The 21,185-nt window shown below is 46.7% G+C and overlaps 1 protein-coding gene across 3 annotated transcripts in view; it reads right to left on the bottom strand.

Moving 5' to 3' along the window:
* The window catches only part of Cd247 (Cd247 molecule), a 78,818-nt gene extending 58,119 nt beyond the window's left edge, over positions 1–20,699 (bottom strand). For 2 of the 3 annotated variants that reach the window (NM_170789.2, NM_001205304.1), the window contains 1 exon segment: positions 16,817–16,993. In NM_170789.2, the coding sequence (NP_740770.2) occupies positions 16,817–16,874 (58 nt within the window). In that variant the 5' untranslated portion in view covers positions 16,875–16,993. 3 annotated transcript variants of the gene reach the window in all.
* Positions 20,700–21,185: the final 486 nt, after the last annotated feature.

Here is a 21,185-nt window from a genome sequence, read left to right as displayed (position 1 = left end):
GCAAACAGTGTTGAGTAGCTGGGAAGAAACCCCTATGGACCATAAATCCTACAAGATTTGGTACCTCGCCCTTTAGCCTCATCACTAGGTTACCATTTGAGGACAACCAAAGACTGGCTTTAGGCATTGAGAGACTAGAGAGAAATAAAAACATCAGGGTCCTTGTTCACGGGGCTTTCTGCTGGCAAAGCAAACTATAACTACCTGGAAGTGAATGGGCAACACCACAGTCATTTGATAGCGTGAGTCAGGCCCCGGTGGTAGCACAGAATGACTGTCCCTTACGAGCTGGCATGTACTCGGTGCCTGTGCTGGCCACCAAACGCAACAGTTTTCATGCACTGTCAAGTCAGCCCTTTGAGTGGATATTTCACAGCTCTTAGCACTCAAGAAGCTCCAGATCCACGGGGCTTTTATTTACCCCAAGGACACAGGGCTAAACAATACTGACCGCAGTAGAGTTTGGTTCCAGAACCTAGGCTTTTGGTGTGGGCTGAGCAGCACAAATGGTGGATACAGGCCACCTGCCCCCGCAGCAGGAAGGGGTAGGATGGGGTAGCGGAATCACAGCCATTTTGCTGTCAGTCAACAGATGCTCTCACTAAGCCCCACATGAGATGCTACTTTGCTCACACAGTGTTTTCTCAGGCGTGAGAGGTGCCCCCTAATCCAGTTTCTCAAATGTTTGCTACCAGCAGAAAGCTAAAAGGATAAACAGCAGATCCCTAGTTCGTCTTCCCAAAGAGGATGTGTCTGAAGCGCGTCTTCGAGGATGTGTTTGAAGCGCGTCTTCACTCAGGACGGAGCCACCCAGCCCGCAGGTGGGGCCTGACAGCTGTGACCTGGAAACCCACTCTCTTCTTCCCCGGCCCAAACGACCTCGCAGAGACAGAAGTGTCAAGTCCCAGCTGCACTGGCTTCTCATACCAGGGTCCCTCTGCGAATTCACTGTTCTGTGGGTCCAAGATGGCAGAGTTGCAATGGAAACAGAGGCCATGAAATGGATAGAGTCGTCTAAAACCCAGCTCAAGCCCCGCTGCCTGAGTTACCGGCGGACTCATTCTGAGACTGCAGAATGTGCTGGTGATGTTTTTCTAAAGGGCAACCCCGGTGTTTCCGAGAGAAGGCACCATCCCTCTGACACGCACTCATTCCATCTTCCGGAGACTGCGCTCTACCGCTGTGCCAGTCATAACAGCATGGGTTAAAAGGACCCCGGCCTGCAAGTGTCCTTCCTTGATAGCCCACCAGGCCACCCTAGAAGCAGCCTTGCCTGTAGTCCTCAGAGAGCCTGAGAAGAATATGCCTGCATTTAAATGAGACATTAAAGAGTTGACTCAAATCAGGATTTCTGTGACACCTGTTACGCGGTGCTAGCGGAGCTCCACGATACCACTGAAACCCCCTAGGTAACATCCTTAACTGAACATAAGGCAAAGATTAGAATCCATTAGAAGATGGTCCCGGCTGGATATAGAGCTCTCCTGAGAGACACATCCGGAGCATGTCCAACACAGAGGTCAATGCTAGCAGCAAACCACTGAACTGAGAACAGGACCCCTTTGGGGGGAATTAGAGGAAATATTAAAAGAGTTGAAAGAGCTTGCAATCCCATAAAAACAACAATGGCAACCAACCAGAGCTTCCAGGGACTAAACCACTACCAAACGACTATACATGGACTGACCCAGGTCTCCAACTGCATATGGAGCAGAGAATAGCCTTGTTGGGGCACCAGTGGAAGGGGAAGCCCTTGGTCCTGCCAGGGTTGGACCCCCAGTGCATGAGAATATGGGGGCGGGCAGTAAGGGGGAGGTATAGGGGGAATATCTGTATGGGGGAGGGGGAAGGGAGGGGATGGGGACTTATGGACAGGAAACTGGGAAGGGGAATAACATTTAAATTATAAGTAAAGAAATATATCTAATAAAAAATACTAAAATAAAAAAAAAAGAAGAAGATGGTCCCAGGAAATATGGGCTGATATTATGGACTAAATTATGTCCACCAAAATACTTCAGAGTGCCACCCCATTAGCACCTGTGCATGTGACTTATATGAAGGTCATTCAGATGGACCTTAGTCCAATCATGCTGGTGTCCTTATAAACTGGAGACACTTGGACACGGAGATTCACACCGGGAGGATACCGCAGCCAAGACATGCCAATACCCCAGAAAACTGTCAGGAGCTGGGAAAGGAGTGTGGGCAGATTGTCCCTCACAGCCCTCAGAAGAGACAAATCTGCTGACACCTTGAGTTTGAATTGCTAGCTTCCAGAACTGTGGAACTGTAGAACAAAACATTTCTTGGATCCCTTCCTCCTCGCTCTGTGTGTGTGTGTGTGTGTGTTTGTGTGTGTGTGTGTGTGTGTTTGTATGTGCGTGGGCGCGTGCGTGCACGCGCATGCGTAGACCAGAGAACAACACTGGCAATTGTCCCTAGATACTATCTACTTTTTTTGAGACAGCATCTCTCATTGGCCTGGAATTCATAAAATAGGCTAGGGTGGACAGCTAGTGACCCCAGGGATCTGGCAGTCTCCCCTGTCTCAGCACTGGGAAAGCACATGTGTGTCATCATGGGAAAACACTTGGCATTTTTAAAAAGTGGGTTCTGAGCCCAAGCTCAGGTGTTCACATTTACTTTACCAACTGAGCCATCTCTCAGTTTAAATTTCAGGGTTTTTATTTTGTTTGGTTTGGTTTGTTTGTTTGTTTGTTTGTTTGTTTCAAAACAGGGTTTCTCTGTGTAGCCCTGGCTGTCCTAGTCTCATTTTGTAGGCCAGGCTGGCCTCGAACTCACAGAGATCCACTTGCCTCTGCCCCTGACTTCTGGGATTAAAGGCACGCACCACCGTGACTGGCTGTAGAGGTCAGTTTTTTAAGTCACTACTTTACGGTGCATTGTTATTTTGAGGTGGGTACAGAAACCAATCCCATAGCTGCTATGCTTTGAGCACAGCCTGTACTCTTGGAGAACTATGTTGAAAGCTTTTTGGTTTATGTGTGTACAGTGTGTGCACACTTGTGTGCATGTGTGTACACATGTGGAGGCCCAGGGATCAAACTTGCTGTCCTTCTTTGGGACACCCTGACTTTCTTGTTGGATTTTTGAGTGCTTTTCTTCTTTCTTTTTACTTTTCTCTCACTCATTCCATTCCATTTGCAGTTTTCCCTTCCTCCACTCCTCCCAGTCTTCCCACCCACCTCCCCTCTGCCCCAGATCCACTCAAAAAAGAACAGGCCTCCCAGGGAAGTGGACTGAACAGCATAACAGGTTACAATAAGACTAGGCACAAACCCTCATCTCAAGGCTGGACAAGGCAACACAGCAGGAATTAAAGGGTCCCAAGAAGGGGTAAAAGAGTCAGAGATATCCCTCACTCTCTCTGATAGAGGTACCATAAGAACACCCAGGTACAATCATAATGTATCCTCCCTAGTGCTAGGACTAAAAGAAGTGTGTACCATCATGCACTGGGCTTTAAATGTTTTGGGTTTTTTATTTGTTAGTTTTTGTTCTTGTTTACAAGATTTTTTTCTCTCTCTCTCTCTCTCCCTCCCTCCCTCCCTCCCTCCCTCCCTCTGGTTGGCAACTTGCTGTCTGATTAGACTGAGGTGCTTGGGTACAGGACACCCTGACATTCTTCCAGGAAGAAGTTATTATCACATATGAGCTGTCAACCTAGGACTAGAACCTGTAGCCCAAGAAAACCTCTTTTCTTTAAAATGTACCCAGTTTGTGACTCCGTGTTAACAACAGAGAGAGGAGCAAGATGGTGGTGAGGAAATGAGGCAGGAAATCGCTAGAGAGAAATAGCTAAAGGTGCAGTTGCAACTTTCCCATGGCAGCAAACTCTAGGGAATGGTATAGAAGGGGCCCCTCGGAGCTTCACAACCCAGGGGCACAGACTTTGTGCTCAACATTGTTCAGATTAACTACAGCACATGGAGCTGGGTAACCTAGTGCTTCCCAGATGAATGGAAGCTCCTCTTGCAGTTACCTTACTATCCTAAAAGTATCATTGAAGGAACTGTGTGTCTTCGTTATAGACCTCGGTGAGGGCGTTCTCCAGGAGCCCCGGGACAGCTCTGTGGGACAAGAAAGATGCTGATCTGAGCACACGGAGCTGGGAGTGGGCCACACGGGGGAAAGAGGCAAGTCAGGACCCCACCTGGAGGAGCACTGGCCTCTCACTGGGCGCCCATGGCAACGGGAGATGCCCACAGCCATGTTCTAACCAGCCTGCAGGTATCAGGGGCTACAAGAGCCACTGTTGGTTGTCTGGCTGTCTGTGGGTGGAGTATCCTGTCCCTTCCACTAGATCTGTTTGTTCTCACTTCTTTCTCCAAGCTGCACACGAAAACATCTCCTCTCTCAAAGTCCACAGCTGAATTCAGACCGACCAATGGTCAGCCTCTGCCTCAGGGTCACTACAGCACTGTATGCGTGCCCTTCACCAAGAAGAAATGAGGTGCAGACAGGCGCCCCTGGTGAGACCTGCTGCTAACCACGCACCTCTGGGTCATTCACTGCTCCTCTTGAAAAGCGGGGGCATCATTAACAGCATTCATGCCTGAAAACAACACAGGAAAAACCACCCCCTCTTCACCAAACTGGGGTGTACCACACACTGTACCATTAAGTACTTTTTGCTCAAATGCAAAATAGAAGTGCTCTGTATTTTATGTCTTTCTGATAAATGCTTTCAGTTTCATTGTTGTTGTTTGAAATAGGGTGTCATTATGTACTAGTGACTGTCTTGGTGTCATTTGAGACAGGGCGTTGTTATGTAGCAATGACACTCTGTAGATCAGGCTGGTCTCAAATTCACAGAGATCCACCTGCCTCTGCCTCTGAAGTGCTGAGATTAAAGGCATGTGCTACTACGTCTGGGACAAGTGTTTTTGATTGTTGTTGTTTTGGTTTTGTGCTTAGCCTTTGAGACAGGGGTTTTTGTAGTCCAGGCTGGCTTTGAACTCATCTTCCTGCTTCTACTTTATGAGCGCTGGGACTGACATACCCAGTTCCTGAAGTAACATCCTTTGGCTTTTTCTGTTTTGTTTCCCCCTGCCCCACGTCTGTTTTTTGAGGTACATTCTCATGTAGCTCAGACTGGCTTCAAACTTGCTATATAGAGGATCAGCTTGAACTTCTGATCTTCCTGCCTCTATGTGGGATTGAAAGTATTCACCACCATCAGTGCAGTCTGAGGACTAACCCCAGCTTTATCCATGCTAGGTGAGCACACTCTAACAACTGAACCCCATCACTAGCCCACGAAGCGTGTTTTTTCCAAGATGTATTTACTTTATATGTGAATGAATGTTTATCCAGCCTTTGTGTATGTGCACTGTGTGTGCCTGGTGCCCTCAGGTCAGAAGAAGGTGTTAGACCCCTGCACCTAGAGTTACAGGTGATTGTGAACTGCCACGTGGGTGCTGGGAACTGAACCTGGGTCCTCTGGAAGAGCAAGCGAGTTCTTAACTACTGAGATGTCTCTCTGGCCTCAGTGAAGTGTGCCTTTAAAGCAGGGTCTTCCCCTGCTTTACTTGTCCTTCTCTATTTGGTTTTGGTCTTTTCCCCAACTAGCTTGGTCTAGCAGGGCAGCCTATTCCTGCTGGAGGTGAGTTTTGTTGTCACACTGGCCTGGGACCAGCACATCGCTGTCCTTATCACTACCATGGCTCTGGACAGACTTAGAAAAGAATCAACAGCCCCACAGATTTGTTAGCGTTGAGAAATACCTGTATCTCCTCCACTAGACGGTGCAGGGCCACGTGGGGGATCTGAGGGAGGGCAGGCTTCATAGAGAGCCCTTATGATCAAGTCATAGTGCTTAACCTCTCCTTCCTCAGGAGCTCATCTGTGCTGACAGCAGACTGGGCGTTCTGCATCCTTCATTTCCTGAAATGGCTCAGTGAGCAAAGGTGTTGCTGGCAAACCTGTGGACTGAAGCTGGACCCTAGGACCCATGTGATGGAGAGAGAACCAGTTCCCTTGGGGTGTCCTCTGACATGCCATGGCAGAAATGCATGCACAGACACATATACGTGCAAAATGATGATGATGATGATGATGATAAATGTTTTTAAACAATGTATCTTTGATTCTGAGAAAATGCAACAAATAAAACTTATCATTCATGGAAATAACTAAATCAGAACATTAATCCTCATACTACTAGAGAATTCACTATAGCTTTTCCTTAAATGACGATCTCCTAAGTATAGTTAGTGTTTAGAGCAGTGGTTCTCAACCTTCCTAATGCTGCAATCTTTTAATACAGTTCCTTGTGTTGTGGTGACCCCACCCCCCAACACCACTCTAAGATAATTTTCATTGCTACTGTATAATTTTACTATAATTACTACTATAATTTTACTACTATTATTAATCTTAATATAAACATCTGATATGGAGGATATCTGATGTGTGACCCCCATGAAAGGGTCATTTGACCCTCAAAGGGGTTGTGTCCCACAGGCTGAGAACCACTAATTAAGATAGTTATACTGAGCCTGACAAATACAGAGGCAGATGCTCACAGCCAACCATCGAACTGAGAATGGGGTCCCTAATGGAGGAGTTAGAGCAAGGACTGAAGGAGCTGTAGGAGTTTGCAACCCCATAGGAAGAACAACAATATCAACCAACCAGACCCCCCAGAGCTCCCAGAGACTAAACCACCAACCAAAGAGTACACATGGAGGGACCCGTGGCTCCAGCCACATATAGAGCAGAGGATTGACCTTGTTGGGCATCAGTGGGAGGAGAGGTCCTTGGCCCTAGGGCCAGGGCAGGAAGATGGGGGGAGTGGGTGGGTGAGTAGGGGAACACTCTCACAGAGGCAGGGGTGGGGGAAAAGAGGGGAATCAGGAAAGGGGATTACATTTGAAATGTAAGTAAAGAAAATATCCAGTGAGAGAGAGAGAGAGAGAGTTATACTGGTCTCTTGCATAAAGCTTTCCAAATGCCCCATCCAATGAGTAAAAGTCCTGTTACTTAGTAGATATTGTCCCTCCTTTTCAGCCTAACTCACCTACTATTGTGTTAGCATTGTCTAAACTTAAACATGTTTATAGCATAAAATGCTTGGGTCACAGGTTCATTCACTGAACTATTGAACATCTGCACAGGCAAGATGCCTGTGTGTTTGCACGTATGTGCGGTATATGTGTGTGCAAATGCGCTTTGTGGAGCTCAAATGTGGATGTCAGGACGTCTTCCTCCATTCCTTCTCCATCTTACCTTTTGAAACAGGCTCGCTCACTGCTACAGCTAAACTGGCTTGCTGGTCAGGTGAGCCCCTGGAACCCGTGACTCTGTCCTCCAGAGCTGGGGTCACAGGTGCATGCTGCCACCTGTTTTAATTTGGGTGCTGGGGGACTGGACTCTGCTCCTGATGTTTGCACAGCAAGCACTTTACCCACCGAGCCACCTCCCTAACCCAAACCCACGGGCTTGAAGAGACAGTTTAGGGACAGCATCCCAAACCAAGCACACCAGACCTTCCTCCTGCACCGGCAACTTAGGGTTACCTTCTGTGGTCACCACGCACTAAACTTTAGAGGCTTGCCCAGTGGAGAGGCTATTATTCTGCTTTTTAAAACTGAAACAATTCTGGACTTGACCACTGCTAGAAAACATTCAATTCTGCACTTAAAAATCTTTAGGGGTTGGGGATTTAGCTCAGTGGTAGAGCGCTTGCCTAGGAAGCACAAGGCCCTGGGTTCGGTCCCCAGCTCCAGAAAAAAAGAACCAAAAAAAAAAAAAAACTTTAAATGGCCTAATCTCCTCTGTGCTTCTTGGTGTCAAGGAGCCATTTTGTACTCTTCAAAGTGACAAGAGTTTTCTGAGGAAGTTCAGGACCGAAGGGAAACTAGCAATTAGGCCAGCTTCAAGTCTAAAACTTTCTATCTTAAAGAATCGAATGATGTGTTTTTCCAAACCAAAGCAATCAAGAAATCTCCATGAAGATCAAAGACCAGCTTCCTAAGTATTCCCGGCAACCACCTCAGCCCCTTTAGATGGCAAACATTTGTAGACTTAACTTACATCCCCTTTTCAAGTCTTCAAGTAGCTCCCTCCCAACCCGGAGACTACAAAGCTCCGAAAATTAGAAGCACCCCCCAGCCCAAAGAGCTACTCCCTGATGAGGTGGCCATGGAAATGCAGTTTGTTTTATCAGGTCTTTCTCCTGGGATTACAGAACATTTAACAAAGCAGCATTTGCAATGGGCAGGTGAGAGCTGGCCAAGATTTTCACAGGACAGGTCAGCAGGGAGATGGATGGATGAACAGTGGTGGATACAATTATTTGACTTTCTGGGCCGTTCTTTTGAAGCCTCTATGCTTAATAGAAAGAAAAAGAATAATCCTCTTTGCCAACCTTTTGTAGTCGGATCTTTATTGTTCCCATCGAAGTCCAAAGAAACCGGGCAAGATTCATTTTGTCTCTAAAGCATTTGTGTATTTTATATAGGTCTGGGCTTTGAAGCACCGATAGTTAAGTGGGAGAAAAGACAAAGATTTCTCTCTGCTCTGAGAAATCAAAAGAGGAATTTCTGAAGCCCTCCTAACTCAAAACAGTCCTGGGTGGCATCCAATCCATGTGTGCTGTCTTTGCTACTGAACTCAGCGTGGAAATTAGCACAGGTCGACAAAACTGATGGAAATTAGGCCAGACCGTAGAGCAGGGTGTCGGAAGCCGCATTCAGACTCTTTTGAAAACCAGAGAATATAGTTTCCGGCATCGTGAATGTCCATCTCTAAGAAAAGGGCCTGCCCAGTGGGCTGGTTAGGCCAATCTTCTGCAGACTATTTGGCTGAAGACACAGGAGAGCTGCTTGCAGTGTATTAAATTGCTATTAATCAGTAGGAAGCAGTCAGCCAGATAGCTTAGATAACCAGGTACTAAAAATAAACTAGTTTGACCAACTGTCTTGATGGACAAAATAGTTCCTACCATGTTAGATGGCTTACAAGCAAAAAAAAAAAAGCATCAAATGTGTGTTGATTATTTTGCCCCCCAAAACGCACATGATTATTGTAGAAGGAACTTGTGGAAACATGGAGGAGCTGGTGACATTTTCTGATGATTTCTGTGTGTCCCTGAAACTATCTGAGTGCTGAGTGACCTAAACTCCAAAAAAAGCTCGTGATAGGGAAATATTCGTGTTGTGTTTTTAAGCTTGAGTTTGGAGAACAACAATTTTCCACTTTATTTTGTCATTTGAATGCAGATAATTTATGATGGTTATGGGCCTGGGAGATCCTCCACAGCTGAGAGCAAAGCAGAGTTAGCATTTTGAATCTTGGGAAGTAGGTGGGAAGAGGTGTCAAAAAGCAAAAGCCAGGCTCACTTCGGAGAGAGGGTGTTCCTGGGTAGTGGGGCCAGACCAACAACTCCTCTTAAAGACACGTACTGTATACACAAATGCATAGAGGGCCATGTGTTGATATGCACATATATACATGCCTCCAGACACCAGCACATGTATATCTTCACACACACACACACACACACACACACACACACACACACACACACACACACACACCATTCACACCACACTCAAAATCACCTTAGAATCTACATCTATCCAGATGCTATTTCTTTAGATTCTACCCAAAAAGCACACTGAGTGAGGATGTGTTTGTCATCCAGGTATGAACGCTGGGACACAGACACACAGACACCTGCACCCATCAGAGCATGAGGGTCAATGTCCTGACAGGCAGGCTCAACACCATCACATTGAGCATTTAACCATGGTACTCAGGCTCAAGCCACTCCATAACTGGTCAATCTGGCTCAGTGGCAGGTTGACCCCCATTCCCCTTCTTTCCTCTGAAGCAATGGGATGCAACCTTCACTCCCCTTCCAGAGCATCTCTTCTCTCTCCCCTCAACCCCTCTTCTCTCGGAGTCTTCCATTATCACCTTCCAGTCTAGGATGAGAACAGGTGGGTCTGACTGAGGGCTGTCAGTCATGGTGTTGTATCTTGGGGCTAGTGCAATGTCACACATTGGAGACCTATATCAGTGTGCATGGCTGGGGTTCCCGTCTCTACTGCAAGAGAGCAGTGGATATATTTAATCCTGTGTGGCAGTGTCCGTGTCTGTGTACGTTTGAGCCATGCTGTCTTTCTGTTTCCACAGATTGGCTAAGGAAACTACCTGGTGTGCCTGTCTGTTGTATAGACAAACGTCCTGCTGAAGTGGTCACTCTAGGAGGCACAGACATTTGTGTATCTGGTTCTGTAATGCTTCCTGTCTTTTGTTCTGAGCATCAGACTTCTTAGGATGCCTTACTTTGCCCCCACCAACAGCACAAGGCCTTGCCCTCCCTCAGCACAAGGCCCCGTGCTGAAAGTAGACACGAGTGATTGCAAACTGTTATTTGTCACTCAGTGACAATCATGCCATTCTTTGAGGATTTAGTTTTGAAAAATTCACACTAGGGCTCGGCAGTTAAGAGCACTGACTGCTCTTCTAGGGGACCTGGGGTTCAATTCCCAGTGCCCACATGACAACTCACAACTCCAAGATCTGCCATCCTCAGACAGACATACATGCAGGCAAAACATCAATGCTCACAAAATAAAAATAAATACATTTTTATAATTCACTTTAGAATCTATGTCTAACATTGTACTATTCCTTGAGTGTATGAAATACCCATAAGACTTTCCCGATGGGTCAAAATATATTCCTAACATGTTGATTGAGTTAATTCCTGGAAGTCAATCCCTCTCAGATATGGATTAATTTACATTTTTTATTTACTTTCCACGCATAATGTAGTATGAGTGCACAATGGACTGAACGCAAACTGAGATCTGTCTTTCTCAAGGAATACTCCCAAATAGTTGCATTTATTAAGACTAAAATGGAAAATACAGGTTTACCAGGTTTGGGGAAAGTGTGAGTTCAGATCTATAATAATGTCAGAGCTGAACAGAGTTCCAGTCTTAACAAGCCCAGATTTCCTACTCAGCAGAAAACCCTGTACCAAACAAAGATATTCAGTGTCAAAACAGGTTTTTGTTGTTTTTTTTTTTAACCTCAAAAATTGAGAAGAAAATAGAATTAAGCACTTTCTAAGGGGAATTCTCTTAAAGTCCGCTTCAGAATTCCGCTTTTAGGTGTGTGGTAATGCCAATCAGAGAACAACGATCAGAGATAATGGCCGAGGAGAGTGCCCGTTGGAGCCCCAATCCTCTTGACCAAGGCATCAAATCTTTGAAAGTAATCATCTCTGTATTTTTAAATTTTTATTCCAGACAAGTCTCAAGTAGCCCATGCTGGCTTCCAACCCTCTGAATAGCCAAGGTTAAGCTTGAACCCCTGCTCCTTCTGTCTCTCTCCAGGTGCTGGGATTACAGACACACAGCACCGTCCCAGCCCCATTTTCATCACTTCCCAAAAAAGAACTCTTTAACTTTTTCAGCTCCTGGCCATAGGATAGGTGCCATCAACCACACCTCGTGCTCTCCGTTAGTACAAAGGGTGACCCTCGAGAAAACAGCGGTCTAGATGGGGTCTGATAGCCCTTCCTCTAGTGCTTTCTGTTTACCCCCCCCCCCCTTGAGTCTGAAACTTTGAGCACACAGTCAACAGACAAAACGGACCCTAGGAGCCTCATATGTCCACCAGTTACTTCAAGCATCGATCCTACTTTCCCACCAACCACGTCCTGCATGGCCCTCAGTAAATCTGCAATCCACAAGACACAAAATGTTGGCTTTTCCAAAGCAGAGGCCTCGGCCAACAAGTTCAAAACAGTGCACCAAGACGGGATCCCCAACCAGAAGAAGCAGTAGGAAAGTGGTTACTTTTGAGATTCTGAGAGTCAATACCCGTGAGGTGGGGCGAGGCGATAAGGCTCTCCGAAAACCTTTGCAATGTCTGACCACAGGTAACTCCTTTTTTAGTCTTAGGGGGCCTTCAACTTTCCTGTCTTTTATTGAAAACTTGAGAAAATTAAGGCTCAGAGAGCCGTTTCTGCCCAAGTTTCTGCTGCAGTTTAGTGAGAGGAGGGAGAGGGGAGCACACTCGAACTGCAGTCCTGCTCTGCTGCACGGGGGAAATGATATTTTATTCTGAAGACTGGGAAACTGAGGCACGCATAGTACAGTCTGCCACTTCCCACGCATCCTGAGCCTGGACACTCCTGGATATCAGTTGCATTCCTCAAGGCCCTTTGCGAGGAGAACACCACCACCGCCATCTTAGGACGGAAAGAGCTGAGGTGAGCTACTCGCCGGCCGACAGGGGTCATGGAGGAGCCCTGACTTCCATCCAGATCTTTCTTCCTGTACAGTTTCTCTCTCTCTCTCTCTCTCTCTCTCTCTCTCTCTCTCTCTCTCTCTCTCTCTCTCTCTCTCTCTCTCTCTCCATACAGGACGCTCCAGAAAGACACGACCTTTTGTAGACAGACGTTCATGGACAGACACATTCTTTCCCCAAAACGATTATTCTCGACCAGAGTCTGGTGAATCATTCTTTTGTTTCGACCTGATCTTTTAATTGTCAGTTTTGAATTGACATGAACCACCCCCCCCCATACATTCTATGTATATCTTCCGAAAAATTATCTTTGACAGCAAGCATTAGCAATAACCCAAATGTCCACCAATAAGGAAATACTGGAAAAAGCATGATGCATATATTTGTAAATGGGTCATGCAGATCAAACATGAAAGTCGAGCTGGGCTAGAATCCTGCTAGAATCCACAGAATTTTCTATTCCTGACTGATTCGTTCATTCCTTTATTAGCTCATTAACCTCCACTCTCTAATAATGATCACCTTCTCCCCAGCACTAGAAAAAAAGCAGAAAATGAAAAGAGTGTGTTTTTGTTTAGTTTTAAGATACAGTGTTAATCTGGTCATTTGAAATGATATTTTCTCTGGGTCCAAAATAAATAACTAAGCCTGACAGCCCAGACCTGTGGCTCCAACTACCCGGAGGCCATGTTAGGAACACCGAAAGTTCAAGGGCAACCCAGACTATAAAATGAGTCAAGTTCAGCAGGCTGGGAAATTCGAAGAGATCTTGACAAGTTTTAAAAAAGGGTTGGGGTCTGGGGAGATGTCTCAGTGGTAGAGCGTTTGCCCAACATGCAAGGCACAAGGTGCTTCTAGGACCCCCTGATATAGAACAAGCCAAAAATAGTAGTAGAATTTCACACGGTTGAACAAGAACACTTTAATAATTACTTTTTTGAATCTTTGTAACTCACGTTGAAGTATTCTGTTCACTGCTGACACTTTGATGGCTGATTTTTACATTTAGTTTTGTTTTAATCTTCACCTCTAAGTTGTTTAAAGGATAGGCCATCTAATAAGTCATTGATGTTAATCATGTGGGAACTTCTAGATTACCTTTTCTCAGTTACCTTTTGATTCAGTCAACAAACACTGGAATATGTGTCGTGCATGGACCCTGGTCTAAATACTGTGGCTGAGAGCGGCCAGGGGCATCTCTTTCCCCGGGAATGAATCCGGTCGCTAGCCACACCTAGTGCAAAATTATAAAATGACATATTTCAGCTAACAGGTCAAGGGGCTGGTTTAATGTTTTCAACCAGAATAGCTGGATATTTATCCCAGTTGATTACACCCACTGCCACGTTGTTGTAAATATGGAGCAGCTCTGTCTCAAGCAGAGCTGAAAAAGAACTATTCTGAACTATTTCTGGCATTTACTTAATCAGTTAACTGACCATCGGTATAAACACAGGGGTGGGGGATGTTCTCAGACTGTGTGCCTCTTCTAAGAACCTAAGACAATTCTCCGTGGAGCCCAGAACCTTCTAGATAAAATACAAGACACATGCTAGGTGACTTTTGAAAGAAAAGATGTGTATTTTTAAAAATTAAAGCTTATTTTTCTTTATTCTCTCACTATGTAGTCCAGGCTGACCTAGAACTCACTATGTAGACTAGGCTGGCCTTGAATTCACAGAGACCCACCTGCCTCTGCCTCTCAAGTGCTGCTGTCAAAGGTGTGCACCACCACACCTAATTAGTCTTACTTTTTAAAAAACAAAAGCAAAACTAACAATGCCAGACCCACAGAGCATCAATGTAAGTGGCCTAGCCTGCTAACAAACCTTACGGCTGCTGCTGGTGGGGGTGTTTTTGTGGCAACAAATGCAGTCTCTAGTCTAGCAAGTCTGAGCAGGGCTGAAGTAGGAAAGCGTAGCACGGGACTTGGAAGTAGCCAGGCACTGGAGGACAGAACAAACCAGAGGGTGAAAACGACCGTGAGATACAGCCACACTGTCCGTCACTTATGGTTTCCTCCACCCGGTTTCCAGAAGCCTCAGTCCCTACTGCCAGCAGACCTGGGTGGCCCCACGACCATGTATGCTGTTTTGAATTTGCCCAGTCTTCTGTATTTATGTTCTACCTTCAGACGTCTTTTCACCTTGAGGGAACGTTTTCCTGCACGGTGCGTTTAAGGGGTTGAAACGGTGGGTGCAGGGCTCATCCTTTGTACAAGGTTTGATCTGTGTTTGCCACAGGGCCCACCTGCCACTGGGTTTCTGGGCTGGTGTGGGTGTCCCAGGATTCAGAGGAGGCCCAAGTTGTATGCTATCAGGAGAAGATGTCCATTGCTGCTCTATAAGACCTCAGCCATAGGTCGCCTTCTCCTGGGTCTAATAATCAGTGCAATTTCTGTTTCTTGATTGTCCTATATGTGTGCGTGTGTGTGCATCTATAGAAAGTTAGTCACGCATGCATATGTATCTCTATATATGAAAGAAACATGGCATTCACTCCTTGCCGTCATGTCTCTGCAAGGAAGCCATTAGTGTCTTTGCTTTAGAGGAAATATAACAAAACCCAGGACCATTGAGCTCCAGTGGGTTGCTCAGGGACCTGCTACTGGGAAGGGCTATGATTAGCATGCCCCTGCCGGCTGCCTTCCGGAGAAGCAGAGCTTCCCATAAACCCGAGGCTTCACACTAGATGTGCATTTTTTTTCACTAGAGAGTGGACACAGACCGTAGTGACCTCTGGTTTCGATCTTTGCCATGGTAGGGAAATTAGAAGTAGCAAGAAGCTGGGTGTTGGCAGACAGGCGTGTTCTGTGGCACCCAGCAACTCCATCTTCTCCCCACCTCCTCTGGCCCTCGAATTGATCTTGCTAGACTTGGTGGACTGATTAGTTCAACACTGGCTTAGTCTCCAGTGTCTGGGCTTTCTCAAAAAAATGTAAATGGGAAAGGCTTAGGCCTCCTTGGTTTGGGGTAGAAATGACCAAAGGCTTTTGTGCCCTCTGGGTGGGGTTTTGTTTACTGCTCTTGGCAGCCATTACCAACCTTTTGTTTCTCTGCCTAACTTGCCTCAGCTTCCCTGGAGCCTCAAAGCTTGCCGCACAGGGACCAGGGAGGAGCAGAGGAAGGTGGAGAGAGAGGGTTAACAGTCTCCTCCCTCCATCTTTTGAGAGTTGAGTCCAGAACCATTGCCTGCTTCTCCTCAGTCAGAACCTCTCTGGCTGAGAAAACGTTTTGCACCTGCTTATGAGTAAGGGCTGCTGCAGGCTCCCTCAGGGGCTATTACCCTACAGCACCGTGTGAGTCATACCTGCCCAGCCCTTTCTGAGAAAAGCACTATGACCGTACAGAAAAGCTGAACCCTCAGAACCCGGTGATGCTAGCCCAGGACTGTGCAGTTTCCTGGTGGTAACAATCATGTGTGGGCTATTCCTGCCCTCTCAGCCTTGTCACCCAACAAACTACCACCCTCAGCTCTAAATTGGAGGAAGGACACCCCTTACAGCTACCATCCTTGTTTTCCCAGATTCAAACACAGATTATCCCATTTCATGTTTTAAAAAAAAAAATGGCCATGACGCCAATCTTGTGAGTGGTCTCTCTCGTCTTCTCTTCACTGGGAAGCACGCTAAGACTACAGCACGCAAAAAGCCAGGCCTCAGAGGGATGCAGTGAGCACTGGTGCAAATTGTTTTCTGCACTGGTTGTGACGAGCCATGGTCACATATTAACACACATTCTTCAACCTGTTGCCAACATTTCTGTCCGTGTCTCTGGCTGCTTGGCTCAGACAGACAGCCATGTGAGTATATCACAGAGGACCCGTATATTATAGGGCAGCTGGTGGCTGTGATGTTGGGGACAGCGTTGACAGGGTGAGCTTAAGCTTAAGTGCTCTGGGCTAGAAGGTGGCAATGCGCCTTGCAAAAGGCCGCGAACATGGGTGCCTCCTCCGTACACCTCCCTCCCTCGAGTCCCCTGGTAAGGGCGCTGCGTCTACCGGGTGTTTCGGTCTACCCAGGGCCACAGGCCATGACCCCTTCCAACTGACCATGGTCATTTCCTTGGTTGGCAAAGGAGGAAAGAACGGGGCTGAGCGGCAATGCCAGCCAGAGAGGGACGGAAGGAGACATAATATCTGGAAACCAGAACAGAGTGGGGCCTAGCTGGTGTTTCTGGTCCTGCGCGGCTTCCCGCGTCCGCGCCGAGCTGTCTCAGCTGCTCTCTTGCTGCGCGTTTCTCCTCGCCCTTTCCCTCCACAGACTTACTCTTCAGCCTTTATCACTGGACATTCTACAACTGCGTTTTCAAACAGCTGGCTCGGAACCGATCCCCAGCTTGCCTGTCACGGAGCAGACGCCTGGGTGGGACCCGAGCCCGTGCTGTCCCTCTGGCCATTGGCTTTGGGAAGTATAGCTTTAAAGGAAGCACCAGGTCCTTAGGACCCCTCCACTGCCACTCAGACACACAAAGAGCCTCTAAAAGTGTTGATGAGACACCACAGGAAACAGAACCCTTACCTGCTCCTGGGAACTGCACTTGAAGGATGCAGGCGAGGACCGATGCCGTCCACTTCATCTTCTGCAACCCTGGGAGGGTGCCCAGAGGCAGGGGCAGAGGCAGCTATGCCTGGGAGGATGAGGAGAAAGGGAGGTACTGAAGGAGTCTCACTTGGCTTTGTTCTGTGGCTGACACCCCAGGAAGTGGAGGACTGTGGGCCTTTGAGACAGCACCTGCCAGCGACACCAAGATTCACTCGCACTCCCCCTCCCGGCTCACAGGCAGGAAGTTCTGAAGGTTTGGAGGTTTGGGGTGTAAGAGTGTGTATCCGTCCAAATTTTGCTTTCTCTTTAATTTGACTGTAATTTAATGTACTTTTTTTTTCTAATTCTTGACTAATCTGTATGTGACTCCCGAGTGCCGAAGTCAGACCCTAGCATCTATCTAAGTTGCTGTGTGACTTTGCATGAAGCAGTCACAGTCTCCAGACATTGGGCGTCTTTATCTGAAGCACAAAGAAAGGAGGATATTTGAGGTATGGTTCTGAACTTGGCCTCAGTTCAGACCAAAAATAGTGTGAAACACTACAGCTCACACCGTTTTCAAAATCCTTTTTTCCCCTTAGACAGGATCTCACTATTCAGTCCAGGCCGGTCTTGAACTCACAATTCTCCCTCCTCTGCTTTCCAACTGTCAGGATTACAGGTATGTGCCACCAAACCCAGGTCAAATGCTATTGCTAATTGTCAACATTTCACACTTGGAGTCATTTCCAGTAAGAAAAAGATAAAAGTCAGTCATGGATTCCCTGCCTGTAAATCTTAGCACTCATGAGGCCAAGGCGGGAGGATTGCGAGTTTGAGGTCAGACTGCACTAACAATGGATACCAGGCCAGCTTGAGCTGTGTAGTAAGACCGCCTCAAAATAAAAAATAACACTTAGGAGTGAACGTGCTGGCGAGCTATAAGAGAAGCCTGAGACACAGCTGCCCTGGGAAGGACTGGGCAACGGGGGAGGTGCATCTTCTTTGACTGAAAAGAATTCTCTTAAGAAGACCACAGTTATTTTTCAATCAACCAGTCTTCTAAGTGGAAAGACAATATTATCAAATCTGGAGGCAGAGAGCTGGCTCAGGCACTTTCTGTCAAGCCTCACGGCTTGCGTTCCATCCCCAGAGCCCACGTGGTGGACAAAAACCCACTCTTGTAAGATGTCTACTGAGCTAGACACTACACACACACACCCAACACACATATACCACACACATACATACATGTACATATCACACACACCAAACACACATATACCACACACACCTGCCACATACATACATACATACATACATGTACATACCACACACATGCATACACTATACACACATGCCACACACATACATACATGTACATACCACACACACAACAAACACACATATACCACACACATACATACACTATATAACATGCCACACACACATACATACATACATACATGTACATATCACACACACACACACACACACAGAGTTGTTTAAATCTTGGCCCATGCTCGGACAAAGCACACCAAGCCAACATAGTTCCACGTGGAGAGGTTTTTTTTTTGGTTTTTTTTTTTTTTTGGTTCTTTTTTTTCCGGAGCTGGGGACCGAACCCAGGGCCTTGCGCTTCCTAGGTAAGCACTCTACCACTGAGCTAAATCCCCAGCCCCCCACGTGGAGAGGTTTAATGAGAGAAGAGGAGAGGAGAGGAAAGGCCATGGGCACGTGGTGGGAAGGGAGGGGAAAGGGAGAGAAGGGACAGAGGGGAAGAGCAGAGAAGAACAAAGAGCAAGAGGGGATAAAAGAGGTAGGAGGGGCAAGCAGCCCCCTTTATAGTCAGGCACATCTGTCTGTTGCCAGGCAACTGTGGGGTGGAGCATACCTGGCTGTTCCCAGGTAGCTGTGGGGGTGGAGTTTAGACAGAATACCAACACATACCTCATACACACATATACCACACACATACATACATTCCTGTATACACCACACATACATACACCCACATGCCATACGTATACACATATACCACACACATATGCACACACTATGCACATACATACACCATACATAGGTACACTACACACATACACACTTGCCACACTCACACAGACACACACACACAGACACACACACACCACAAATAAATGCTAAAAATATGTTAACAAATTCTCAAAACAAGATAAATTGATTCCAGAGTTTATATGAAAAACAATGTGTAAGACTAGTGTGATGGTTTGAATATGCTTGGCCCAGGGAGTGGCACTGTTAGAAGGTGTGGCCCTGTTGGAGTAGGTGTGTCACTGTGGGTGTGGGCTTTAAGACCCTCATCCTAGCTGCCTGGAAGTCAGTTTTCCACTAGCAGCCTTCAGATGAAGATATAGAACTCTCAGCTCCTCCTGCACCATGCCTGCCTGGACGCTGCCATGTTCCTGCCTTGATGATAATGGACTGAACCTCTGAACCTGTAAGCCAGCCCCAATTAAACGCTGTTCTTTATAAGACTTGCCTTGGTCATGGTGTCTGTTCACAGCAATAAAACCCTAATTAAGACAACTAGCTAGACCACAAACGGCACAGGCAGTCAACACCAACATACATAAGTTGAACATCACCAAATTTTAAAAGTTTTATGCCTCAAAAGGGAGTAGAAAGAAAAAATTTTAAATAGTCCACAAAGTGAGTGAAAATATTTGTAAATTATATACTGGCTTTAGTCCAGGATTCAGAATGCATAAGTAATTCTGCAGTTTAATAGGACAGAAAAATTAAAATTAGCCAAAGATTTAAACTGACATTTCTCCAAAGAAGATCAACGAACGATCAATAAGCACACGAAAGCTTCGATCGCGTTAGTCACTGGGGAAACGCAAGTCAAACCCACAAAGCAGCGCAAGACACTAACACAGCACCAGGAGCAAACGGCGACCCCGTGCCGATGGGGACCAGTGCGAGGATGTGAGAAACGGATGCTCCTGCGGATGGAAAGGGAGAGGGCCGAGCGCCAAGCAATTTGACAGTTCCTTAAAATGTTAAACAGAGCTCCCTCATGCCCAGAAACTCAACTCAGTAAATACCCAACAGAATCGAAAACATATGCTCTCACAGAAGCGTGTACAGAAAGCTCCCGACAGCCTAATGGATAATGGCCCCAGACTGGAAGCAATTCAGCACAGCGGAGGAACAGGCAAGCGGCCGTGGTGGGTTCAAACAATAGACTATAACAGCCATGAAAAGACTTGAGGAGCTGCTAGACGCTACCGCTTCGTGCCTGTGTAAAGGAAACCAGACTTAGAAAGCCACGTGATGTATGACTCTATAAAATCGCCAGAATAGGCGAGTCTGGAGAGAAAGTGAATTGGGGTTACCAGGAACTAAGGGCGGCAGGCACCTGGACTAGCCGCCTGTTGGTGTGAGGTTTCTGTAGGGGATGATGAAACAAACGCTTTGGGATTAGGTGATGTTGGACCAGCAGATCGGATTTGCTACAGACTGTGGAAGTACAAACTATGCAAATAGTTAATTTGTTGCCCGAAAATTCTACTTCAATATATAATAATGCTAAAACAAAACGTAGGGGATGTGAAATAACTGCCGGAGAGCCCACTCCGTGAATGAGTGAACCATGCATACGGTCTCTACCCTGAACCGGCCCAGTCTCGTTCGATCTCACAAGCTAAGCAGGGTCAGGCTTGGCGAGTACTTGGGTAGGAGACTGACATATGTGTTCAGTCGAGTTGCTTTAGATAAGGGCAAAAGAAAATCCACTGGGACAAATGGTAGGCTTTAAAGACATGGGGTTGGGGATTTAGCTCAGTGGTAGAGCGCTTGCCTAGGAAGCGCAAGGCCCTGGGTTTGGTCCCCAGCTCCGAAAAAAAGAAAAAAAGAAAAAAAGAAAAGAAAAGAAAAAAAAACCGCAACCATCAACCAGGTTTCCTCAAGACTGCCCACCGAGGATGCCGTCAGGAACGAAAGGTGTGTGCACACACAACTCTTCACAGACGGCTTAAATCTAGACTATCTGGAGAACTCTTTTAACCCAACAGTTAAGATAACCAACCCTCTGAAGACATGGGCAGAAGGATTAAATACACAGTTCCTGAAGGAAGGTCGGAGAATGCTCAGTAAACACAAAGATGTTGGACACTATGAATAAGACATATTGAAACTGTAACTAGGTGCTGTCTCCTGCTGCTTAGAAGATGGGGAAATTCGCACACACCAAGGCTCACCTGCCCTGGTGTTTGCAGAGGCAACCAAGCCCTCCTGAAGCTTCTCTAGCTGAGAGGCCTCCCCAGCACCTACCCTAGCATATTGACCGCGGCTGGCTGAGGGAGACTAGCCAATAGCGGGAGGC

This window comes from Rattus norvegicus, chromosome 13 (assembly GCF_021556685.1).
Source record: "Rattus norvegicus strain SHRSP/BbbUtx chromosome 13, alternate assembly SHRSP_T2T, whole genome shotgun sequence".
NCBI lineage: Eukaryota > Metazoa > Chordata > Mammalia > Rodentia > Muridae > Rattus > Rattus norvegicus.
Note: the sequence above shows the minus strand (reverse complement) of the source record. Positions and strands in the feature narration are given on the sequence as shown.